The following is a 26,903-nucleotide window of genomic DNA, read 5'->3' as shown; positions in this document are numbered from 1 at the left end:
GGCAAAGGAATCTCTCCTTCCGAGGAAGGAACTGCCAGCCCCGTCCGCTGCTAACGCCACTGACACGCATGCGCAGTCTAGCCGCCGGGAGAGGGCGGTCAGGGAGCGGCCCGACCTCGCCTCGGAAGAACCACAACCTCCAGCATGCATTGCAGCTGAGCCTGCAGCCCAGGCGGCTTCGGAGGTCCGCTGGGCGTCGCGTTTCCTACGCACAGCATCCTGGGATCTGTAGTTTGCCCAGATAAATAGCAGGAGACTCAGGTTGATGGTTGTATTGCTTGCCTTGCTCTGCAGTCCCTTTCAGGGGACTGAAATGTGTAGTCTCCTTGGGCACTTGTGTGTAGTACGGTTTGATTTGGTCACCAATTCGTGGATGTTTGGATTTTACAGGTCAATCCTACCACTCCCCATCACTCTCCGTGGAAAATTTAAGGTTGCCACGTTTTTATTTGGGTCTATAAGATATTAACAAGTATCCCCTATTAACACCACACTCTAATAAAGGACAATTTTAATACACGCACACGCGCACACACACACACACACACACACACGTGCGTGCGCGGGCGCGCGCTTACCTTCCTCCTCTCCCATCCCCCACCCGCACACGATGGGGAAGGACATCACCAGAACAAAGGAAAAATCATTTAAACTGTTTAAAATTTGCTCTAAAGCCAGCATTTTTTCTTTAGGCGGTTTTCCTGAATAAGTGTAAATTTTGCTGCAGTCTAGCATTGGTCTAAAGACAGGCATTTGGAACTACTGGTAGACGTGATCTGTTGAACACTGAGACATCCTTTAATAGGTCCAGGAAATGCTCTAGTGCCTAATTTTCATGGGGACCTGGAATTGACATTGATGGATGTGAAAAAGGAGGTGAAAGATATGTGTCACGCTTTCAGGGCATTTTTTCTCTAAATTTAACTTTCTTCACTCCCTTTAAGTTGGCAGGAAGCTTTAGGCAGTAGCATTGGTGCTCAGGACTCCTTTCTCTGCCCTTCCCTTGGAATTTCTTCAAGATCATTGAGTGGAAATCATTACTATATGAAAAGTTGTAAAAAGGAAAGTAATATCCAGCCCAGTACCTCAGCACTTTAAAATTCCTCTAGGGGCCTCCCCGGTGGCGCAGCGGTTGAGCGCTGGGTTGTGAAGCTGCCCGCAGCCTCTGTGACCCGGTTCCATTCCTGGCTGCTCCCCGGCCACCAGAGGAGGGTCCCGCGCAGACCTCTCCTGCCGCCCGCTGCTCCCCTCAGCAGTGTACTTCGGTCCTTCTGCCTGCTCTGCTGCCTGCTCTGGCTCTGGTGAATTCTCTCACCCTCCCGCGCTTCTGACTGACTGTACCCAGTGCTTGTATAAACAAACAAATAAATAAATCTTTAAAAAATAAAATAAAATAAAATTCCTGTAGTTACAGAGAGTCAAAGTAATGGGAAAGGGCAGGTCCACCGTAGGTAATGAATATTAGTGTTCCACAGAACAAAAAGAGGTTGTCATTACTAAAAGCATTTTTAAAAAGATTTATTTATTTATGCATACAAGAACTGGGGTACAGGCCAGAGGTGCTGGGGTTAGGGGATTTCACCAGAGACAGATTGGGGAACAGAGCAGGAAGACTGACTGAAATACACTGTTGAGGAGAGCAGTGGGCGAGACAAGAGAGGTCTGCTATGCCCTGTGGGTCTCCTCTCTGGCAAGGGATCGAACTCGTGCTGCAGAGGCTGCGGATTGCTTCATAGTGCGGTACTTAACCCCTTGCGCCACCAGGGAGGCCTCGAATTACCAAGTCTTTTAAATTGAGTTGGTTTACCTAGATCTTGTTACTTTCTGACAACTCCAAAATAGGTATTTAAACATAGGAAACCCTGAATTTAGTGGTGTTAACATTATCAGTCAATACAATACTATCATTCAATGACGATAAGAAACATTAAGATTTATAATCGATTAAAATTAATGCCACCAGCACAAATGAATCGACCCACTGTCAGACTGTGTTTAAGTACACTGTCAGCGGAACTATGATAAGCCCTTTGTTCGCGCTTTTCCCAGGGCTTTCGCGGGACCCTAGCACCTCAGGCGGCAACATCTCTATTTAAATCTGTGTTCCTCCTAACACTAGGGGGAGACCAAGAGCCTCCTAAACTCGAAGGGGAGGCGGGACCTACGATCAAGTCACGCCTCTGCTACCTATGACTGCCATACCCATTATCCAATCAACGCTGGGAGAGGGCGCGCCGGCGCCCCGCCCCACTGAGCGCCCCGCGGCCTCCGAGGCACCCTCTGGCCGTCTCTGCGGCGGCGACGGCCTGGGCGGACTGCGCGCCGTGCGCAGGCGCGGAGCCTAGACCTCGCTGCAGCCCCCGCCGTGTCCCGGAGTCGCACCCACAGAGTCGGCCGCTGGCGCGTCAGTGCTTACCCCCTCGCCGGCCCTCCCCGGTCCCCCCCGTGCCCTACGCGCCCCGATGGCGGAGCTGCGGCCTAGTTGCGCCCCCGGCCCCGCCGCGCCCCCGGCCCCCGGCCCTGCTGCCCCTCCGGCCTTCGCCTCTCTCTTCCCCCCGGGACTGCACGCCATCTACGGGGAGTGCCGGCGCCTGTACCCCGACCAGCCGAACCCGCTCCAGGTTACCGCTATCGTCAAGTACTGGTACGCCCTGGGCCGCGGGGAGCCGGACAGGGGCGGGCGGGGAGGGTGAAAGCGCCGGGAGCGAAGTCATTTGTGGGGGAGGAAGAGCTGGGGAACGGCTAAGGCACTGGGAAGGGGCTTCCTGCTGGGAGGCCAGGACTTAGGGCTCCAGTTAGGAACGGGGACAAAGGGGTTAACGGAGCCTGTGGGTAGCGAAGGGCTGGCGAGGGAGGAGAGGATGAAGGGTTAACTGGGATTGGGAGAAGAGTGAATTGGAGGGGGTGTTGGAGCACGAGGGGGGACTCTGGCAGTGAGGGAACTGTAAACGTGGTGAAAGGAAGGAGGGGACGCCTGCAGGGGGTCATTAGTGGGCGAGGGGAAGCCGGGGAGGGGGTGTGATGTGGGGTGGGGAGGCGAGGCGGGGCCTGGGGAGCATGTGAAAGGGCTTTGGAGCAGCGCGGCTGGAGGAGCTTACAGGGCACGAGACTGCATAGGGTAGGGGCGGGTCTGTGTACCCGGGTTCTGGGGGTTAGGAAGGGAGCAAGTTGGGAGTTTTGTGCTTGTGAGGAGGTGAGGAGATCGCCTTTTGATACCTTCCCAATGAGCGCAGACATCGGTGCATTGCCTGTGGTTTGAAGTTTGGCGGAGCAGCTCTTCCCGATAAACTTTCTGCTTACTCTGCACAGTTTTCTTTCTCCGTGCAAAGCTTCCTCTGGCGCTGCAGCTGCTTTGCTTTATGACATTGATTAGCACAGAGCAGGGACAGGGAGATCGATGGTCTGGCTCAGGATTGAAGGGATGGTGGGGCCGCAGTAAATGACGAAGACCTGGTATTGCACTGGAAGGCGAGAAGATGTGCAGAGCTGCCCTCTCACAAACTTCAGGTTCTCGGCAGCAGTTTCTCAGGGAAGCTGAGAGCAAGTAGCTTACTTAAGTAGCTCTGGTACGGATCAGACCTATTTATAGATGGTCTGCCCTTGGGGTTGGGATGGTCTCTTCTACTTTCCCAGTCCTGTTTGTAACCTGTCTCTTCTTGTAGCCTATGGGCAAAACAGCTGTCATGGGGACTCTGGAAAAGAGCCTTTTTTCATGGTGTTTTCTGGACCAAAAGTTGAGGCATTGGTTAAATCTGTCCAGACCACATTCATGCAGGCACTGTATTAGATGGTCCTCTTCAGGAGTCCTGGAAGAGTGTTTCAGGAAGCTGCTCTGGGTGAGGCCAAAGGGGTAGGTAGACCCATAGAGGGAGGTGAATAGAGAGGATATCTTTTGCTGTTTACCTCCCTTTAGGACTCTATCTTTCTCCTCCATGACAATCTCTTACTTACTCTGGAAAAGGCAGAAGCTGGGCTGTGTGGGGTGAGGTCAGCTCCCTGTGTCAGTGGGAGGATATAAGGAGCTGACCCTATGGAAGACCTGGGGATGAGCCACCTGCTCCTTAGGGAGTATTATGGGAACACCCTGCCACTGTTTGGGAGGCAGGAGGAGTACAGTTCTTTCTGGTAGGCAAATTGCTATGCTTGAAATTTTTATTTTATTTAAAGATTTATTTTTATTTTATTTATAAATATAGAAGTGAGATGTAGACCAGAGGTGCGGGGAGTGAGAGGCTTCACCAAATCTACTGAAATACACTGCTGAGGGGAGCAGCGGGCGAGACAGGAGAGGTCTGCTGCGCCATGTGGGTTTCTCTCTGGCAGGATCAAACTCATTCATGCCACAGTGGCTTGAGATAGGTTGATAGCGCTGAGACTTTAACCTCGGTGCCACCCGGGAGCCCCTGTGGTTCCAAGTTTTTGAAGAGAGTTCCTGAATGAAAAGCAGCTCTTGATAACTCCATCACCCATTCTACTTGCACATCTATATTTAAATATGTATTGTGATGGACTCTATTGAATATGTCATGAGAGAGTGGGCCTGTTCCTTCCATGCTGTTTGTTCAGGTCTGTTTGTTGAATGTGAAGAAAAAATGCTACACAGACTTAGGCAACTGTTTGTGGTCAAGAACAGTGAGGTTGTGTGTAACAGGTATTGATGCATAGGCAAAGAACTGAGCTTGGTTTGCCTTTTTCCTGCTGTAAGCTTGTTAACCAAGCAGAAGTTATCTTCAGGGTTATGCATGTAGTGATGAAAATAGAAGATTTTATAGAACTTTGTGAAATTAGAAATGCTGGTTCTTTCTAAGATTTGGAGGGGTTTGCTTAATTAAGATCTTGAAATTAATTAATTCATATCCCTTACAGACTTTAGTGAGCTGGGAGCAGAAGCAGAGAGACAGAGCCTGTGCCCTGGGGCCACACCAGTCCTGCTACTGCCCTGCAGAGTGAAGTCAGATGTTCAAGGAATTAAGTTGAGAGATGCTCAACATCTTTTTCTGAGTGCAGACTGTGATTATTTTCTACATACTCATCTGCTTCCCATCAGGTCTCTTGAGCAGTAATGCTCAGTGGCTGAGTAGTAGATTCTCTCTGTGGTTGGGAATGAGGTTAATTTTTTCTGACTCTTGATCATTCCCTGCAGTTGGAATTTTAAGGTAAAGCCTCCCTCCTTGATATAACACCTCCCAGGAGACTTGGCCAGAAAGATGACTGTGGTGGTGTGGCAGGAATGGTGGATGTAGTTTTGCCACATGGAACCAGATGGACCTAGGATGAAGGAGGGGCAGAACTGGGAATTTGCAACAGCCTATAGTCACTCCCATATGTTCCAGGTTTCTGCAGCTCTAGTGGGGGGTCCTTCCAGGCATCGCTACCCTTTTCTTTCCTCCACCCCCCTGACAAACTTTTCTAAATCCAACTAGTTGTGGAATTAGTTAAATGATTTGGTGAAATCTGAGTTAAGGAAAGACATGGAGATTTATTCCTTTTCCTAATCCACTTAGTTGAGATTCTAAGTTATTTGTAGTGACTTTCTTACAAGTTCTATAAATAACTTAGCATTTCCTAGCAGAGAATAAGAATTTCTACAAAGGCAAATAATATCCTGGCAAGAGAAGATGAAACTAGAACTACTGGTTTCAAATAGTGTTCAAATTGCATTGTATTGACATGCTAGCTGGGATCACATGTAATGTGTGTTTTATTTGGTTATTATATGGCCAGCATACTGATCCCAGTTGCAAAGTTCATTCCATCAGTGTCCCAGAGGCAGATAAAGTTTTTGCAGTCTGTAGAAGAATCTCAGATGTCCAAGGTGGCTCAAATGCAGTGTTTGTGGGCTAACTAAGTTTCCTTCCACTGATGACTTCCATTTAGGTGTTTTTCAATTCTACCAAATTTCCCTATCCATTCTGAAGAAAAGCAGGATTTTCTTTTTTTTCTTTTTAAAGATTTATTTATTTATTTATACAAGCACTGGGTACAGTCAGAAGCATGGGAGGGTGAGAGAATTCACCAGAGCCAGAGCAGGGAGCAGAACAGGCAGGCTGACGAAGTACACTTCTGAGGGCAGTGGGTGGCAGGAGAGGTCTGCGTGCCATGTGGGACCCTCGCCCAGTGGCTGGGGATCGAACCAGCGCTACAGAGGCTGCGGGCCACTTCGCAACCCAGCGCTCAACCGCTGCCCCACAGGGGAGGCCCAATTTTCTTTTTTTAAAGCACTGATTATGGGCCACCCCGGTGGCGCAGGTGATTGAGTGCAGCGCTGTGAAGCTTTCTGCAGCCTCTGCAGTGCCGGTTCGATCCCCGCCGGCTGTGGAGATACCCGCATGGCAGGGCAGACTTCTCCCGTCTCGCCCGCTGCTCCCTTTAGCAGTGTATTTCGGTTGGTCTGTCTGTTCTGTTCCCCACTCTGTCTCGGGTGAATCCTCTAACCCTCCCGCACATCTGGCCTGTACCCCGGTTCTTGTATAAAAATAAATAAATCTTTTTTTTAAAAAAGCACTAATTGTTCTATTAAAGGAACCCTTACTGAATTAAATCCTTACAGTGAGGTAATGATTGAATCTCTTCCTCAATGACCTTTCTCTTAGAATTATGGGGGAAGTGTAATGTGGTCTTCAGAGACCCCAAATCATTTAATGTTCCATCTTTGCCTTGAAGGCAGCTGTGTCCTGGGATCATCTTCCAGATGCAGGTGCTCACAGGACTTAGCTTGCTCTTGCTGCTGTTCTCTCTGCAGAGCTGAGCTAGCCTACGTTTGGCCTTTGTTACTTGCTTGATAAAAGACCAGCTTTGGTCTATGGAGTTCAGACTGAGGTCTGAAGACATTGGGTTTGTTTAGAACAAACTGTAATTAACATAGGGCACAATGTGGTCTTTCAGGAATTAGCTGTCTAAGAGGCAGGAGTGAGTTGAGCCTCTGATTCCAGGAACAATACCCATTGGGGATGCTCAGGATGGTCTTTCAACAGAGACCAGTTGATTGTCTATGCACCTCTTGCCTTGAAGCTTGGCATGTTTACAGGCACTGTTGAAGAGAGATAATCCCTACCAAAATGGACTACCAGCCAATCTCCTTTATTTCTAAGAGGCCCTGCCTACTGGGGATAGGAGAAGGGAGTCTCTTGTGCTTGTGGAACAGGGCAGGCTGTAGCTATCCATCTTGTGGTCTTATCCCAGAGAGGCATGGCCTTTCTTTGTCTTAGGTCAGATTGCCCCAGGATGGGGCCTTTAGATTTGTAGGGCAGTCCCCCTTAGTTTGACATGGTCTGTTTTCAAACTTACACTGACATTCCTGTGTTTTGTCTTGCAGGTTGGGCGGTCCAGACCCTTTGGACTATGTTAGCATGTACAGGAATTTGGGGAGCCCTTCTGCCAACATCCCCGAGCACTGGCACTACATCAGCTTCGGTCTGAGTGATCTCTATGGTGACAACAGAGTCCATGAGTGAGTGTGTGCCGTTTGCCTCTTCCTTAGCCTTGTAACTTATTTCTGAGATTTTTCTGAGAGGGATGATAAATACCATAGTCCTGAGATGTTGGTACTGCTCAGGTGGAACCTCTGATTTTCTGCCCTCTGCCCGTATCTTCTTGTGTTGAGATGTTCCAGGCCATTGCCCAAGTACTGCCCATCTGATATAGAAAAGTGTCAGATGATGAGCAAGAATTCTAAAACCTTTAGGTTTTTCCAAGCTTGCTTTGGTATTTGAACTCCATAGCTATGACCGAGAACTTGGGTCGATGCCTCTAAGTCTAATGCTTTTTTTTCCCCCTATGGCTTATCATGAAAAGTTTTAAGCATAAAGCAAAGTTGAGGGCCTCCCTGGTGGCGCAGCGGTTGAGCGCTGGGTTACAAGGCTGCCCGCAGCCTCTGTAGCGCCGGTTCGATCCCTGGCCACCGGGCGAAGGTCCCACATGGCGTGCAGACCTCTCCTGCTGTCTGCTGCTCCCCTCAGCAGTGTATCGTCAGTCTGCTTGTTCTGTTCCCTGCTCTGGCTCTGGTGAATTCTCTCACCCTCCAGCGCTTCTGACTGTACCCAGTGCTTGTATAAATAAATAAATAAATCTTTAAAAAAAAATAAAGCAAAGTTGAATGAATTTGGCAGGGAACATTCATACCCACCACCTGCAGTCTACCATTAATATTTTACTCTACTTGCTTTTTCATAAATATATCTGTCTCCTGTCTCTCTAGTCCTGTTACCCACTTCCTTTTTACTGAGTTATCTGTGTTCAGATTATCTGATACATTTTTTTTAAAGATTTATTTATTTATACATACAAGAGCTGGGGTGTAGGCCAAAGGTGGGAGAGGGGGGTGAGAGGATTCACAAGAGACAGAGTGAAGAGCAGAACAGGCGGTTTAGCTGAAGTACACTACTGAGGGGAGCAGCGGGCAAAACAGGAGAGGTCTGCTGTGCCATGTGGGTTAGCTTGGCCAGGGAGTAAACTCAGGCGGGCCCACAGTGGGCTGTTATGGTGGCAGTGCTGAGACTTAACCCCTAGGCCACCAGGGACTCTCCCATAATCTTTTTCTTTGGGCTTTGTTTTATTTATTACAATCTTCCACATTATTGTGTCAAATGCTGTAGAATTTTGCCAGATTCTTTGTTATCTCCATTTTATAGAGGAGTAAACTGAGTCCTTTGAGGGATGAGATGCCTAAATTTACACATCTAGATTATAAAAAAAGCTGGGATTGAATTGAGCTGCCTGAGTCCTAAAGTCTGAGCTCCTAATCACTGGGCTATATCACCTCTCTGATCACAGGCCCAACTCAACTTCCTCTTCTGTCTTGTTAAATTGAGAGGCCAAGCCTCATCTTTTCTCTCACTGATCATGTGGCAGAAACAATGTCTGGGCCTGCCTTTACAGCCTTCCAAATGAATCTATTGCAATGTCAGCATAAGGCTTTGGAAACAGAGAATTAATCTTGCCTGAATGGAAACCCTGCATTTCAGTATTAATAATGGAGATAGAAAATAGCAAACAGATGTGGGGAGTAAAGGGACTATGTTAGACTTTATATTTTTAGTTAGGAACCTGCAGAATTATTTAATGTAGCTAGCCTGTTCTGTTTTGTTGAAAGATTTAGTCCAGTTAAAAGAACACCATATCCTATGTGACTTATAGTCTACCTGCTCATCGAATATGGGTCCAAGGCCTAAAATGACATGAGGAACATAATTGTGAAAACCCCATGTTTCAAAAGGAGCAGCCACAGAATTTGGAAGAGGGCCTTTCTTACTGTTTTTCCTAGTTTAATAGTGCTGCTATTCATGTGTGTTATTAACCTCTCAAATGTTTGTTATTTCTATATGATAAAGCATTTTGAAATTCACATGTCATTTATGACAATAGTGAGATCTCCGTTTGGGCTTCCACCTCACCCCTGGAGCCAGTGTTTTCTAGTATTATATTCTGTCACTAGAAGGACATGGAAGGAATGTTCATGTATATTTCCCAGTTCTGGTCTATGTTGCATAAGTCAAAAGTACTTTTATAATTGGCCTTCTGCTGGTGTGACTGATTTCTTCTTGATCTTATTAAATTTCTTGAAGAAAAGTCTGTTTTTCCAGATAGTTCATGTGGTGAGCTCTCTTTTTTTTTAAAGATTTATTTATTCATTCATTCATTCATTCATTCATTCAAGCACTGGGTATAGTCAGAAGCGCGGGAGGGTGAGAGAATTCACCAGAGCCAGAGCGGGGAGCAGAGCAGGCAGAAGGACCGAAGTACACTGCTGAACGGAGCAGCGGGCGGCAGGAGAGGTCTGCGCGCCATGCGGGACGCTCCTCCGGTGGCTGGGGAGCAGCCGGGGATCAAACCAGCGCTGCAGAGGCTGCGGGCAGCTTCACAACCCAGCGCTCAATCGCTGCACCACCGGGGAGGCCCGATGAGCTCTCTTTAAAAAAAAGATTCATAGATTCTTTTTTAAAGATTTATTTATTTATTTATATAAGCACTGGGTACAGTCAGAAGTGTGGGAGGGTGAGAGAATTCACCAGAGCCAGAGCGGGGAGGAGAGCAGGCAGAAGGACCAAGGTACACTGCTGAGGGGAGCAGCAGGCAGCAGGAGAGGTCTGCGTGCCATGTGGGACCCTCCTCCAGTGGCCGGGGAGCAGCCGGGGATCGAACCGGCGCTGCAGAGGCTGCGGGCAGCTTCGCAACCCAGCGCTCAACCGCTGTGCCACTGGGGAGGTCCCACAGATTCTTTTTTTTTTTTTTTTTTAATTTTTTTTTTTTGGCATGTTTTTATTTATTTATTTATTTGTTTGTTTGTTTTGTTTATACATGCACTGGGTACAGTCAGAAGAGCGGGAGGGTGAGAGAATTCACCAGAGCCAGAGCGGGGAGCAGAGCAGGCAGAAGGACCAAAGTACACTGCTGAGGGGAGCAGCAGGCGGCAGGAGAGGTCTACGCACCATGTGGGACCCTCCCCCGGTGGCTGGGGAGCAGCCGGGGATTGAACCGGCGCTGCAGAGGCCGCGGGCAGCTTCCAAACCCAGCGCTCAACCGCTGCGCCACCGGGGAGGCCCCCCACAGATTCTTTTTAAAGCAGATCCACACTGTAAAACTGAGGCTACAAGAGAAGGAGGGGGAGGGTAGAGAAGAAAAAGGAAAAGGTGGTGGGTTTGGTATATATCCATCTGAATAGGTGGGACCCTATATTTCTGAAACGTGTCGTGTTGTAAACCGATGTTACTTTAATTTAAAAAATTATTATTTTTGGGTTTTTTTTTTTTTAATAGAGGCATGTTTTATTTATTTGTTTGTTTATTTATTTATTTATTTATACAAGCACTGGGTACAGTCAGAAGCACGGGAGGGTGAGAGAATTCACCAGAGTCAGAGCAGGGAGCAGAGCAGGCAGAAGGACTGAAGTACACTGCTGAGGGGAGCAGCGGGCGGCAACAGAGGTCTGCGCGCCATGTGGGACCCTCCTCCGGTGGCCGGGGAGCAGCCGGGGATCGAACTGGCTCCACAGAGGCTGTGGGCAACTTCGCAACCCAACGCTCAACCGCTGCGCCACCGGAGAGGCCCTTAAAAAATTATTTATTTAGGGCCTCCCCAGTGGCACAGCGGTTGAGTGCTGGGCTGCGAAGCTGCCTGCAGCTTCTGCAGCGCCGGTTTGATCCCCGGCTGCCTAGCGAGGGTCCCACATGGCGCGCAGACCTCTCCTGCCGCCCGCTGCTCCCCTCAGCAGTGTACCTCAGTCCTTCTGCCTGTTCTGCTCCCTGCTCTGGCTCTGGTGAATTCTCTCACCCTCCCATGCTTCTGACTGTACCCAGTGCTTGTATTAAAAAAAAAAAAAAAAAAAATCTTAAAAAAAAATTATTTATTTAAAAAAAAACACTCAGGTTCATGAATTCTCATTTAATTTAGTGCTTGAAGCTAAGGTCAGAAAGGTGAGCTTTCTGGGGCCTCCCCGGTGGCGCAGCGGTTGAGCGCTGGGTTGCGAAGCTGCCTGCAGCCTCTGCAGCGCCGGTTCGATCCCCGGCTGCTCCCCGGCCACCGGAGGAGGGTCCCACATGGCGCGCAGACCTCTGCTGCCGCCCGCTGCTCCCCTCAGCAGTGTACTTCAGTCCTTCTGCCTGCTCTGCTCCCTGCTCTGGCTCTGGTGAATTCTCTCACCCTCCCGCGCTTCTGACTGTACCCAGTGCATGTATGAACAAACAAACAAACAAATAAATAAATAAATAAAGCATGCCTCTATTAAAAAAAAGAAAGAAAGAAAGAAAGGTGAGCTTTCTGCTATCCAGCTTAAATGCTAAGAGATACTAACTTGGAATAACGAAAGATTAATCTCTGGCAATGTTCTTCTACTGTCTTTTGTCTGATTAATTACATCAATCCTTTTATTCAGTATATGTTTTATCAAGCAACTATTTTGTACCAGACACAGTCAACCATTTATTAAATGCCTACATCTATCATAATAGATGTGTGGGGGATAAAATGCCAAGACATAATTCCTGGCTCAAGGAGTTCATGTTCTAGAAGAGAGATAAATGTGAAGAGATGGCTATAATACTGAGCATTAAATGCGACAATCCTTGGATGGAGAACATGCTCTGGGAGCAGAGTAGAGGGAGTGACCTTTAGTTAGGCTGCTGGATGGGAAGAAGCTCCAGGGACAAGATTAGAATTTAAGAGGAACTCATAGGAAGGGACTGGGGTGAGCTCTGCAGCCTGACACTCGTAGACACCAACATTCCCTTTTAGGAGTAAGAGGAGCTATAAAAATCTACTAGCCCAGTGTTTCCCGAACTTCTAGTGCTGCCTTCATAATTTTTGACACCTGATTATATACTTTATGTCCTCTTTAAATTAATTTACCTTTGAAAATTGATGTAAATATATTTTTATATATGTATATATATACATATACATTTATATGTGTATATGTATATATGTAAATATATTTTTCTCTTTTTGCAGGAGACTAGGTATGAAAGAGGTGTTAAAAAGATAAGCTAACACCAAAGTAGAACCTGACCCTGGACATGATTAGAAAAATTAAAAGAGAATTAAGGGCCTCCCCGGTGGCGCAGCGGTTGAGCGCTGGGTTGCAAAGCTGCCCGCAGCCTACGTAGCACTGTTTTTTTTTTTTTTTTTTAAAGAAGGCCCGTTTTATTTTTTTTATTTATTATTTTTTAAACATGTATTTATTTATACAAGCACTGGGTACAGTCAGAAGCATGGGAGGGTGAGAGAATTCACCAGAGCCAGAGCGGGGAGCAGAGCAGGCAGAAGGACTGAAGTACACTGCTGAGGGGAGCAGCGGGCGGCAGGAGAGGTCTGCGCGCCATGTGGGACCCTCCTCTGGTGGCCGGGGAGCAGCCGGGGATCGAACCGGTGCTGCAGAGGCTGCGGGCAGCTTCGCAACCCAGCGCTCTACCGCTGCGCCACTGGGGAGGCCCCGTAGCACTGGTTTGATCCCCAGCTGCTCCCCGGCCACCGGAGGAGGGTCCCACATGGCGCGCAGACCTCTCCTGCCGCCCGCTGCTCCCCTCAGCAGTGTACTTCGGTCCTTTTGCCTGCTCTGCTCCCCGCTCTGGCTCTGGTGAATTCTCTCACCCTCCCACGCTTCTGACTGTACCGTGTTTGTATGAATAAATAAATAAATCTTTAAAAAAAAAGAGAGAGAATTAAAAAGGAAACTCCCCCCCCCCAAAAAAAATAAGGGAAACTTTAAAAAAAGTGTGATATAGTGATATAGTATTCCTTATTCTTGCAGGCAAATAGGAAACACTGATTTTGTTTATCTCCCTTAATCGCACAGTTGGGGAAAGTACAGTGGCCTGTGGCAGCCATACAGCAAGTAATTGGCAGTATCAGAGAGTTCCCTAACTTCCCCGCTGTTATATAGTCTCTGTCATGACTGGGGGGAATGGAATGTATGGGGTATAAATTATCTTTAAGGTAATAATGTAAACGAACTTTTCTTTTTCTTACTATATTCTAGGCTAGTACTAAGTTCTTTCTATAAAATTATCATTTTATGTTAGCCTTATAGTAATTCTGTGATACAGGAATTCTTACTATCTCTTTCTTGTAGATATAGAAACTTATTTGGAGAACTTATTTTATAGATGGTAAATTAGGTCTAGTGACCCCAAAGCTTATGTTCTTAGTCACTGTGTTTTTCTGTTTGAATCAGTTTGACTCTCTATTGCTTTTCTATTTGAATCAGTCAACCATTTATTAAATGCCTACTGTGAGCTTCCTTCCATTAAGAGCTGTCCTTCTCCTCACAGCTTGGCAGGGCAAGCAGAAGCCAGGGGTTCCCTGCTTGTTTTCTTGCTTCAGGGGCATGCGGCAGCCCCCACCTTGGTAGCCCTAAAAAGGGTGAAGAGCAAGCTGAGGGGATGAACCCTGGATGGCCAGTTCTATCCAAGTTCTTATCCTTTTGACATTCACTAGAGCAAATAGGACAAGAAAGCACTTGTTTGGATTAAAAGGTTATTAAAAGACTGTTTCTGAAGTGGAGAGGTAGAACAAGTTCCTGCTCGGGGCAGTCATGGGGGAAAATGAAGTGCTTTTCTGGGAACCCTAAGGTTACCCTCAGCTGACTCCTGTGGCAGAGACTGTCTTGTTGCTCTTCCCCTGAACTGGGAGGTGTGAGACAACTGAGTCTCAGCTGCTAAATGCTTGTTGGAAACCTGCAGCTCTGGCCCTTCCCGTTGTGCCCTGGCAACAGTAGACTGAAAGTGAGGTTTTCTGGGGCTGGGGAAGTAGTGGCTTAAGCACCTCTCTCTACCTCAGGATTTCTGGCCTCCCCTTGTATGGCCAACAATTTTGACTGGACTGAAGCAACAGGGAGCCTAACCAAGGTGTGAGGGACTGGCTAGCTGCAGAGTGCATTCGTGAGCAGTAGACTTCCATGGTGGGGCTTTCGTGGTTCAGGTCACTGATAGTACATGTTGGGCTGCTTGCAAAGACAACCTTTGGTGTCGGCCTGAAGGCTAGAAGCGACGTTGGGTAGAGCCCATACCTCACCTCTACTGCCTAGTGTCAGCTTAACTCTGTCCTGCAGATACTGCCTTCTTGGCAGTTATGTCCAGTGGAGTTTGGAGCTGTTCTTGCCCTCTTGGGGGTGGAGCTGCTGCTGACGCCTTTCTGTAGCTGCCTCTACAGGATTGGTGGGGAACCTCTTTTTCTCTTTGTGTTCCTCTTAGCTAAGCTCTGCATCCAAATGAGTTATTTATTAAAATACTAGATACATATTAACTTTTTCACTTGTTGTTTTATGTGGCCTTGGTCCTGCAGTTGGGAAATGCTAATTTTCCCTCTTGATCTGTAGGTACTTTTTAACATGCTGTTTCATGCTCTGGGGTTTCCATTGGAAATCCTGCCTTTGCTGAAACACACCTGTTCTGGGAGATTGATCACTCCTCTGCTTGGTCCTCCTTTGCTTTCTTCCTAAAGTTCTGATGATGACAACTGGAGTGCTTCTCTAAGCCACCCACTTGGGGTGCTCCGCAGGCTGAGGAAGTGCTCTGTAGGATCATTGGAGGACGGGCCTCCCTGAAGCTCTGGTCCCTCTACCTCTTCTCTCGGATGTGTTTACTTTCAGGATGACTGTGTGAAATGGTGCTCTCTGCTAAAGCAAGGGGATCTGGATGACCTCAGAAGAGTTGGATGCTTTGATCTTGGCCCATGGCAGGAGTAAGAGCCAGCAGCCACTACTCTAGGCTGGATTTCAGGCCCCAGATCTCTGAATTCTGAAATGTGGAGAATTCCTTTTTTAAAAACCACAGAAAAACCTAGGTATTATGGGCTTCTTAGTAGGTTTGTGAAGTTTGGGGCTTCATTCTTTATAAAGCTTTTCATTTGTAGCATGGATTATCTCTTCCTTCATAGGGTAGTTATTCCAAATTCTCCAACTTTGCGAGTCCCTCAGTAAAGGGAAGAGATTCCTCAAGCTGACCTAATCAAACTCACTTTAAAAAATGGAGATGCCTAGGCCTCCCCTGTGGCACAGTAGGTTGAGCGCAGCACTGTGAAGCTGTCCACAGGCTCTGCAGTGCGGGTTTGATGCCCAGCCAGCCAGGGAGATACCCACGTGGTGCGGCAGACCTCTTCTGTCTCGCCTGCTGCTCTCCTCAGCAGTGTTTTCGGTCTTTCTGCCTGTTCTGCTCCCTGCTCTGTCTCTGGTGAATTCTCTCACCAGAGAATTCTCTCGCAACTCTGGCCTGAACCCCAGTGCTTGTATAAATAAATAAATCTTAAAAAAAAAAAAATGAAGATGCCTGTTTAACTGGGGAGTGACTTCCAGACCTGAGTGGTGCCACACTGGTTAGCATTAGGGATTTTCTTTTCCTGCAGAGAGGTGGGACTCAGAAGCTTGCGTGGATTTGATACAATCTGTCTCTCAGTCCCAGAACTCTTTTATGCTTAGCCCACCCTTCTAGGCTCCCAACTTCCATGCAATAGCCTTTTCTTTATTAAATGCTGGTCCTCACACCTCCTGTATTCTGGTTCTCCCTAACCCAGCATTCTGATTCAGAGATTTTGACTTGGGGCTTTGACCTTTGACTTAAATTCATTCTTCCATTCTGCCTCTGAGGTATTCCACTCAGCTGTGTTTTCTGTTTCAGTGGCTAAGTTATAATGTCCTAAGACATGTGTGGAGTGATCTTGTCTTCTGTGATCTGAGCCCTAAAAAATGGTCTCCTCACCCCTGTACATGCCTTTGCAGCTTGCTGACTGCTTGCCGAGTTCTTTGACACAGAGCATGGGGCTGCACCTCACACCCCACTAGTAAAAACGTATTGAATCCCACTATAGGCAGAACATTGAAGATGATGATATGATTAGGTAGGGGTAGGGGCATAATGAGAAGTCATACCTGACTCCTGCCCTTGCAAAATCCAACATTTGCTTGTTATGAGATGATAAATCTGGAAAGGAAGAAGATAGTGAAGATTGGAGCTAGGGGCAGCTTTTGGCTTTGCCTGATTTTTTTGTGGCTAATTCTATCACCATTTGTTTGGGATTCTATTACTTTCTCATGATGATTTCTGTAAACAGTTGTGAATCATGCTGTGGGCGGTGTGTATAGAGCTTCTGTTATGTGAATACCCTCAGGTCGGTTCTAAACATCTTCCAAGGCTTCCTCATTACCTGGCTAATGCCGTTTTCTGAATACAATGGTCTCACTGCTGCTAGGGCTTCTGGATTCTGAAAAATCGTATTTGCTTGGGAAGATGACTCCTATCCATTGCCATGTTGCTCTAAGTATATTTTTTATTTTCTTGCTGCATGACTTCTCATAGAATTGAAGGGCAGCAATCTCAGTGACTACCTAGAGCTCTCAGTGACTACCTAGAGCTGTTAAATTCAAATCACCATGCCTGATGGTGGTGACCCCAGGTTTTGTTGTCTTCCACTTAGAAGGAAGGCTCAAGACTTATTGATCAGTGCCACCTGGAAATGAATACCACAAGCCTTTTTTTTTTTTTTTTAAAGATTTATTTATTTATTTATACAAGTACTGGGTACAGTCAGAAGTGTGGGAGGGTGAGAGAATTCACCAGAGCCAGAGGGGGGAACAGAACAGACAGACTGACGAAATACACTGCTGAGGGGAGCAGCAGGCAGCAGGAGTGGTCTGCGCACCATGTGGGACCCTCACCGGCAGCCGGGGATCGAACTGGTGCTGCAGAGGCCACAGGCAGCTTCGCAGCCCAGCGCTCAACCGCTGCACCACCAGGGAGGCCCAAGCTTTTTTTTTTTAAAAACTCTTTGAATGTCCTCCCTTTTTAAAAAAGATTTATTTATGCATACAAGAACTGGGGTACAGAAGTGTGGGGGGTGAGAGGATTCACCAGAGACAGTGGGGAACAGAACAGGTGGATCAACTGAAATACACTGCTGAAGGGAGCAGTGGGCGAGTCAGGAGAATTCTGCTGTGCCATGTGGGTAGCTCCCTGGTTGGGGATCAAACTCATGCTGCACTGGCTGCGGATTGCCTCATAGGTTGCATCTTAACCCCTTGCGCCGCCAGGGAGGCCCCCACAAGCCTTTTTATTTCCTCCTTTCTTGGGTGTGTGGATACCAAGAACTGAGACTGGGTTTACAGAGGCCCTCCTTTCCCCACCGCGGGGCCTTTGTGTAAAACTGCACAGGTTTAAGCACAGTTGCCAGAAATGAGTGAGATCCTTTTCAGGAAATTTGCCTGAAACGAATGGGCTGCCATTTAGGGCATGTGAGACTTTCTGTCACATATAAGAGCTCAATAAGGTCATAATCGTGTATATTTACAGCAAGATGTGCTCAGCGGATCTGGGAAAAACGGTGGCCTGCCATACCTCCCTGCTTCTGGGTCTGTCAGCTGGTTTGCAGCCAGTGCTGATCACTGGCCTCTCATTTGGTTGGAGGCCTAACCATTCATTCCTTACAGAGAATGTTGGGATGCATTTGTTGGCTTGAGGTGTAGAGTAATGAATAGCATACTCCCGGTCTTCATGGAGATGCAGTCTTTTTGGCTGAAGCACCATTGAACTGGAAAACATTGTGAGGAGGTGGGCCTAATACAGCTTTGGGGCCTTTACTTATCACTCAGAACCTCCCTGCCTCCTCTTCTGAAGTCCATTTCTGAGGCCTAGTGCAGGCTTGTGAGCAGGAGTCCTGAGGTTCAGAAACATGGCCAGGCCTATATCTTAGAGTAGGCCCATTGCCCATTGGTCAGTGAGAATATGAGTTCATGGTAACTTCTCAGAGAGCTGTAATTCATTGGATTCTAGTCCCTTTACTAGCATGTTAGTAATAAAAGAGAGCCCTTTTCAAAGATCCCTTTCTTTCCCACTCTCTCCCATGTTCTTGCGTTCTCATTCCTAGAACCACCATTGCCTGCCATGAGAAGACCTATCAAGATGTTTTTAATTTTACAGTGCTGGCCTCCACATGATGCCTGGGGGGCACTTGGAGCCTTCCTTCTGACCTCCTGTTTCCTTTACTCTGATCTCAGGCCTTTCAACATGAGGCCAGGAGCTCAGGAGCCATGCCAGTGGGGAGGGGAGACTGCTAGAGAATGGGACCTGGCCCAAATGTCCAGTCCCAGAGGGTCAGGTTGACTGACTGCACTGTTTGCCTGTCAAGGATTTGACTCCTTAAATCCTTTGGAAAAGCTTGGTTGGTTAAAGGAAAAATGTAGCGAAAACTGACTAAGACACCATAGCTTGCCTTAATCCCTTCTGCTTTAGCTTTTCCGATATATTTGGTTGCAGATAGGCTGAATTCCTGCCCTCCTGGAGCGAGTGTGGCAATTTTTCGTTTTGTACGCAGGAGTATTGCACATAGAAAAGGCCCAGAAGGAAGACAGTAATTGAGCAGGGAGCCTTTGGGGTTGGAGCGCTTAAGAAACCTTACTGATGTGGATCCCTTAGTTCATGCAGGTTCCCTGGCTGGGAAGGAGCAGTGTCCACAGCATCTTGTGCATACTTCTCTGCTCAGAGCCATCCAGTGACTTCCTGTCTCCCTCAATTGAGTAGAAACCAAAGGCCCAGCTGCCAAGATTCTTCAATCCACCTCTCTCCTGCTGCCCTCCTCCTCCTTCACTCTGTGCTTCCCACAGAGTGGGAACTAATTTTAATCCTCTTCTTCCTTCAGCGTGCCAGGCGTACCTCAGGGCCTTAGCATTTGCTGTCCTCATGCCGAGAAAGATCTACCCTCAGACAGCTCCATGCCTTACTCCCTTGTTTCCTTAGGTCTTTCCTCAAGTAATCACCTCTCAGTGAAGCCTTGCCTGACCCCTTATTTAAAATGGGAATCGTATCCCCTCCATGATGCACCATCTTCTTTTCCTGCCTAATTTCTTTTCTTCTTCCTCCACACCCCCTCTGCCACCTAATTCTTCTTTAAAGCACTTATCACATCTAATGTATTTTACTTATTTACCTTATTTATTGTTGTTCTTTCCTGTGTATGTGTTTTATATATTGATGTTTCTTTGAACTTTTATTTATTGGGGTGGGGGAGTACCCCCAGCAACTTCACAGTGCTTTGTACATGATAATCCCTCAATAATTTCTGTGTTTTATTGCACATTACCTAAGTGTCTGGTGCTCCCTTGATGCTGAAGTTGCCTTGGGATCATGACAGGCAAGGTTTCTGTTCTCATGCATCCTACTTAAAGGAGAAACATGTGAAAATACATATAATTTTAGATAGTACAGATGCCATGTTGAAAATAAAGCCAGGATGATATCCTGGAAAGTACTCAGGTAGAAGTAGGGTGGGTAGAGAGGGTGCTTTAATTGGTAGTGATGGCTTCCCTAAAGATATAACATTTGAACAACAATTTCATATTTCTCCACAATCTGTGCTTTCTGGAGTTGTTCACTGCTCAGGTAACCCAATCATGTGAAGACTGTAGGTAGTGGAAATACCTAGTGCAAAGTCCCTGGGGTGGGAAGGACCTTGAGGTATTCAAGGACCAGAAAGAAGGCCAGTATGTCTGGAGCTTGGTAAAAGAGGAGGACAATGGAGCAAGATGAGACTGGAGAGTTTGAAGACAATAATGTGACAGTCAAACTTTGATGAGAGAGGCAAAGGGATGATGTGATGGGAAGCAGGAGTGGTATCTCAGCACAAGTGTAAAGGCAGGAGAACAGACTTGAATGATGTTTTTATGTCCCTAAAGAGGAAACAACATAAAATGGCTCAAAGTAAATGTGATTAAGATGAGTTTGACTGTGATGGTGACTGAGAGGAAGGCTTATTGCTTTTTTTTAAAAAAAAAAAAAAAGGTTGATTTATTTATGCATACAAGAACTGGGGTGTAAGCCAGAGGTGTGGGGGGTGAGAGGATTCGCCAGAGAGAGTGGGGGGCAGAACAGGCAGATCTACTGAAATACACTGCTGAGGGGAGCAACAGGCAAGACAGGAGAGGTCTGCTACGCCATGTGAGTCAGCTCCCTGGCTGGCCAGGGATCAGGGATTGAACTGCTGCAGTGGCTAGCAATAGCTTGATAAAGCTGTGTCTTTAACCCTTGTGCCACCAGGGAGGCCCCAGGCTCATTGCTTTTTAATACTCGTATCTTGTTTATCATTGACTATCTCAGCCTGATTATCTCTTTGCATGGCAGTGGGAATATTAGTACCATTTAGTATTTGCTCAGCTATGACACAATGTACCCATGTACAGAACACACAAAAGGTATAGTCCTTGTCCTTGGGAAACTGAAATGCTGCAAAGATTTATTTCTTCCAGTTAGCCTCTTTCAGGTGTCTCAATCTTCTTGGGATGGCTAATTTTCCAGAGTCCTTGAGGATAAGTGGGTAGACCAAAGGCCCTTTGGCAGAATTTCCTGGTTCTTAGGTCTCTATTAGAAGCCCCCAACCTGCACCTGTGTGTCGACTGCCCTTCACCTTGCCAATCAAACTGTGAACTTCCTGCCATTAAGTGTCTAAAAGCCTGTCTATTTAAATTTTTCTCTTTTTTTTTTTCAAGATTTATTTATGCATACAAGAACTGGGGTACAGGCTAGAGGTGCAGGTTGGTGTGTGTTTGTGTGTGTGTGTGTGTGTGTGTGTGTAAGGATTCACCAGAGGCAGCGGAAAACAGAACAGGCAGACTGACTGAAATACACTGCAGAGGAGAGCAGTGGGTGAGACAGGAGAGGTCTGCTGTGCCATGTGGATAGTTCCCTGGCTGGCTGGGGATCAAACTAATGCTGCAGAGGCTACAGATAGTTTCACAGTGCTGTGCTTAACCCCTTGCGCCACCAGGGAGGCCGTTTTTTAAGTTTTTCTAAAGATCTTTGTATTGGTTTGCTTTAAACCAAAACCAAGAGTGGAACTGTCATGGTGTTGCCAAGAAACTCAATCACCAGGCTGTTCCTTAGCCCAAAATTGCTATAGAGTCCCAGGCTGGCCTGAAATCCCCCTGAAACTGACTTTTTTGGGTTGGTGGTTGGAATTAGAGGAAAGAAGTTCTCCAGGCCTCCACTAGGGGAGTTTAATATAAACAGAAGTTAAAAAAAAATCTTAACTATGTCAGAATATCCCCATATAAATATTTCAAAAGAATTTTACAGTTTTACTGCCTGGTATAGTATAGTATAATCACCAAACACCATTTTAAAACAGGTTCTGAAGTGTCAGTCATTGTGAATTGTTTGAAATAAAAACATCTTCACAAATGTTTGCTTCACAAATAGTTTACTGAATTCTGTTGTAATGATTGTCAAAAAATGATGGCAGTCAGAAGAATCTTGAGTGAGGTTTGAAGGGTCTGGGAGGAATCCAAGGTCAGGAGATTGGGCAAAACTGGAAGGCCCTGGCAGCTTGTGAAGGATGGGGAAAATGATGAGCAGGGACTGCTACTTACAAGCACAAAGCAAAGGAAGGGGTCTAGACTGGAGATTATGAACAATAGGAAATTTAGAAAATACAAAGAAGAACTGGGGCCTTCCTGGTGGCTTAGAGGTTGAGTCTCAGCGCTACCACTGCAATGGCCCACCAGGACTTTCAGCCCCGCCAGGGAGGTGACCCACATAGCACAGTGGACCACTCCTGTCTCGCCTGCTGCTCCCCTCAGCAGTGTATGTCGGTTGATCCGCCTGTTCTGCCCCCACTCTGTCTCTGGTGCATCCTCTCACCCCTTGTGCCTCTGGCCTACACCCCAGTTCTTGTTTGCATAAATTAAAAAAAAAAAATCTAAAATATTTGTCAATATACACAAAATGTAAAAATGTATGAGAAAAATGTATCTGTGAAAAAGACAAAGAAAATGCAATAAAGTTATTACAGTAGCTGTCACAGTGCAGTTTTTTTTTAAGATTTATTTTTGCATAGAAGAACTGGGGTATATCAGAATTTCTTCCCTTTTTAAGACTTTATACTTTTCCAGTGTATGTATATGCCACTTTTTATTTATCCATTCATACATTGATAAGACATTTGTGTTTTTTGGCCCCACTCCTTTTTTCCATTGATGAACATATGGATTGCTTTTACCTTTTGGTATTGTGAATAATGCTGAACTCAGACATACAAATAGCTGTTTAAAGTGCCTGTTTTCATTTCTTTCATGTATATGCACAGAAATTGGAATCGCTGAATCATGTGATAATCATTGATGATTGTTGCCAGACTGTTATGATCATTGCCAAATGGCGAATTCTAATTTTGTGATCACGTTTATTGAGATTGTATTTGAAAGAAGAGTCTTTTCTTTTCCACATTTATTTATTTATTTATTTATTCACTTACTGATATCAGTCTATTAGTCAGGGTTCTCCAGAGAAGCAGAAACAATAAGATATAGAGATATTCCATTGGATCTTTCTCTCTTTCCCCTCCTCTCCCTACCTCCTATAGCTATATGTCTGTGTGTGTGTATGTATATATATATATCTCCTGTATCCATGTCATTCATACATACCTTTGGCTCATGCAGTTTTAGAGGCTGGCAAGTCTGAAATCTACAGAACTGATGTTACTAGGTCCATTACAGTCTGTGAATTCGTAGATCCTTATTTTAATTAATAAGTTGTAAATGTTATTATCATTTTTTTTGATGCTCAGTTTGTCCTAGATTTGGCCAGTGGGAGCCCTTCTCTTTGGCTTCTCTCCACTTTTGCATGTTCCTATCATTCTTTGAGCACGTCTTACTTTTTGGCACAATAAAAAGTTCTAGGCTTATTCTATACTCTCCCAAACCTGGAATCAGCCATTTCTCTAGTGAGGTATGGTTTATTTTAACCAAGGATGGTATTTAGAAAGTGAGATCTGGGTGCTAGGTTGTATCATTGCTCTGGGGGTGTCACTCCTCAGTAGATAGCTAGGAAACACACACACACCTTTATTCTATATCCATCTCTGTTAAAATCTATGAGTTCAGACTGATACCTCCAATTCTAAAACCATACTGATCAGATTCATTCAAATCTTCCTTTTCTAAAAAAACATATTTCGGGCCTCCCTGGTGGTGCCGCAAGAGGTTAAGCATTGCACTATGAAGCAATCCACAGTCTCTGCAGCACAAGTTCGATCCCCGGCTGACCAGAAAGCAACCCACATGGCGAAGCAGACCTCTCCTGCCTCGCCCACTGCTCCTCTCAGCAGTGTATTTCAGTCAGTCTGCCTGTTCTGTTCCCCACTCTGTCTCTGGTGAATCCTCTCACACGCCCCCCCCACCTCTGGCCTGTATCCCAGCTCTTGTATGCATAAATAAATAATCTTTTAAAAAAACTTATTTCTAATTTGATACATATTTACCAATTTTTAACATCTCTGACAGTGAGAGACACCTAACTACCATTATTCGTGATACATTTACATATAAGGTAATTTCAGAATGACTAACCTATTCCACTACAAAAAATAAGCCTACTGACTTGAGTTTAATATTTGTTTCCTGGATTTTTTTGGTCTTTATCCTGAGGATATGTGAACAACACAATGCTACAAAACATATTCCAGTCATTTCTCTTCTTCCCCTCTTCAGTGTTCACTTAGGAAATACAGTTAGGTTCATTCATTTTTGTTTGTATTATATATTAGCACTTTATTCCATCCTCGTTGATTCTATTTTTTAAAGTAGGTGATAGTATTAGTGTTAACCCTAAAATGAGAACCATACAAAAAAGGTATTTTCAGAGATGGCCCCACACCCTGTAGTTCTTTCCACCTCTATCTCACCTACCCACCTATAGGTGTTGCTTTTTACACAAATGACAGCTATACATATATTTTCCTATTTTCCCTCTTTCTTCTTGAAAAGGTAGCATACTATAGTACTTTTCTGCTTAACAGCATCCATATCAATTTGTAGAGCTCTTTGCCCTTCATTCTTTTTTTAACACATTTATTTATTTATTTATTTTGCGTAGAAGAGCTGGGGTATAGGCCAGAGGTGAGGTGGGTGAGAGGATTCACCAGAGACAGAGTGGGGAGCAGAGCAGGCAGATTCACTGAAATGCAGTGCTAAGGGGAGCAGCGAGCGAGATAGGAGAGGTCTGCTGAGCCATATGTGGGTTAGCTCCCTGTTTGGGGATTGAACTCAGAACTCAGGCGGTGGGGTGATAGCGCGGAGCTTTTAACTCCTAGGTGCCCTTCATTCTTTCTTTAAAAACTGTATGGCTGACTTTGAAACACATTCCTATGGATGGGTATTTGAGTTGTTTCCATTAGTATTTTATCATTACCAATTCTTAGAAGTGGGATTGCTGGGCCAAAGGTAAACATAGATGTAACTTTCCCTCCAAGAAGCTTATGATAATTTGTTTACTACCAGCAGTGTATGAACGTGTCTGTTTCCCCATAGTCTTGCCATAGTCATACTTTTGTGTTTTTTTTCCCCCCTAAAGATTTATTTATTTATTTATGCAAGCACTCCGTACAGTCAGAAGCGCGGGAGGGTGAGAGAATTCACCAGAACCAGAGCGGGGAGCAGAGCAGGCAGAAGGACCGAAGTACACTGCTGAGGGGAGCAGCGGGCGGCAGGAGAGGTCTGAGCGCCATATGGGACCCTCCTCTGGTGGTGGCCGGGGAGCAGCCGGGGATTGACCCGGCACTGCAGAGGCTGCGGGCAGCTTTGCAACCCAGTGCTCAACCGCTGCGCCACTGGGGAGGCCCATAGTCATACTTTTGATTTTTTACTCTTCTGATAGTAAAAATGGTATCTTATTGTTCCTGCAATTTGTATTTCAGTTGCATTTCTCTTACCATAGTGAGTTGAACATCTTGTCATATGGTTGAGGGGGATATAGTATATCTATTTCTATATGTATAATTTGTGATTTTTTTTTTCTCTTACATCTGTGAGGTTTTTTCCCCCTCTCAATTTTTATAAATATCCCTTTTGATAATTAATGTACCAAAAGATAAAATTTATCTTTAGATAAATAATTAGTTCACCCTTTTAACATGTATAGTTTAGTGGGTTTTAGTGTATTCATGGAGTTATGTAACCATCACCATAATTTAATCTTAGAACTTTTTCATCACCTCAACAAGAACTCCCACACCCATTAGCAGTGATTCTGCCTTTGTCCTCAGTCTGCCAGCCTTAGGCAGTCACCAGTCTACTTTCTGTCCCTATAGATTTGCCTAATCTGAACATTTTATATAATACAAATATAACTTACATGTTACAAATGATATTATTTACTACATCATATAAATGGAGTCATACACTATGTGACCTTTTGTGACTGGCTCCTTTGTTTTGGAGTATGCTTTAATGCTTACAGTGTACCAGTAGTTTCTAATTATTTATTTCTTGCTTTTTAGCTTCTAAACATTTAGTTCTCACAACAACTATGAAATCATATTGTCCACATTTTATAGATGAGGAAACTGAGGCACAGAAAAGTTGTATATCTTCCCTGAGGTCACATAGCACTAAGAAAATAGGGAGTGAAATCATGCAGACCTTTTGTCTAAGCTCCATTACTTGCTTGCTGTGTGACTTATGGAATATTACTTAAACTCTCTCAAGTGTCTTTTTCATGATGTGAGTTAAATGAAGATAACAATGACTGAGTAATAGCGTGGCTGGAGAATTAAATGCTGTGACACGTTCTAATCTGTGATGAAACTGCTGCCAAGATGCAGATTTTTGTGAAAGCCTTTTTGGGGAAGACCATCATTCTCAAGGCTGACCCCTTGGATATAATAGAAAATGTAAAGACCAGTGGGCCTCCCTGGTGGCCAGGGAGGCCCTGCGCTATCAAGCTATCAGCGCTATCAAGCTATTGCCAGTCACTGCAAAATGAGTTCGATCCCCGGCTAGGGAGCTAACCCACATGGCACTGCAGACCTCTCCTGTCTTGCCCACTGCTCCCCTCAGCAGTGTATTTCAGTAGATCCACCTGTTCTGCTCCCCACTCTGTCTCTGGTGTATCCTCTTACCTCCCACACCTCTGGCCTACACTCCAGTTCTTGTATGCATAAATAAATATTTTTTTTTTTAAAAAGTAAATGTAAAGACCAAGATTCAGGATAAGGAAAGAATTCCTTCTGATTGGCAAAGACTGATCTTTGCTGACAAGCAACTGGAAGATGGACAGATTTTGTCTGAGTACAGCATTCAGAAAGAGTCTACTCTTCATCTTGTCATGAGACTGAATGGTAATGCTAAGGGAGAGAAGAAGTCTTAGACTACTCCCAAGAAAAGTAAGCATAAGAGAAAAAAAGTTAAACTGGCTCTCTTGAAATACTATAAGGTGGATGAGAATGGTAATATCAGTCATCTTCATTGGGAGTGCCCCATCAGGAATGTATTTTTATGGCCTGCTGCTCTCACAAACATTATTGTGGCAAATGTTGTCTGTCCTATTGTTTCAACAAACCAGAAGACAAGTAATTGTGTATTTTTTAGTAAAAAACATAAGCAAATAAGTAAATGCAATGACATGGGAAAGTGCTTAATCCAAGACCTGAGA

The 26,903-nt window shown here is 45.6% G+C and overlaps 1 protein-coding gene across 2 annotated transcripts in view; it reads left to right on the top strand.

Annotated features, from left to right (window-relative positions):
- Window positions 1-2,462: 2,462 nt before the first annotated feature.
- Window positions 2,463-26,903, top strand: part of SUFU (SUFU negative regulator of hedgehog signaling) — a gene marked incomplete at both ends in the record, with an annotated part of 96,165 nt that continues 71,724 nt past the window's right edge. For both annotated transcript variants that reach the window (XM_084244989.1, XM_084244988.1), the window contains 2 exons: window positions 2,463-2,644; window positions 7,316-7,450. In XM_084244989.1, coding sequence (XP_084101115.1) covers window positions 2,463-2,644; window positions 7,316-7,450 — 317 coding nt within the window. The remainder of the gene's footprint in view (window positions 2,645-7,315; window positions 7,451-26,903) is intronic.

Source organism: Talpa europaea (assembly GCF_964194135.1).
Source record: "Talpa europaea genome assembly, chromosome: 10".
In the NCBI taxonomy this organism is placed as follows: Eukaryota; Metazoa; Chordata; class Mammalia; order Eulipotyphla; family Talpidae; genus Talpa; species Talpa europaea.
This window is presented reverse-complemented; position numbering and strand designations above follow the sequence as displayed.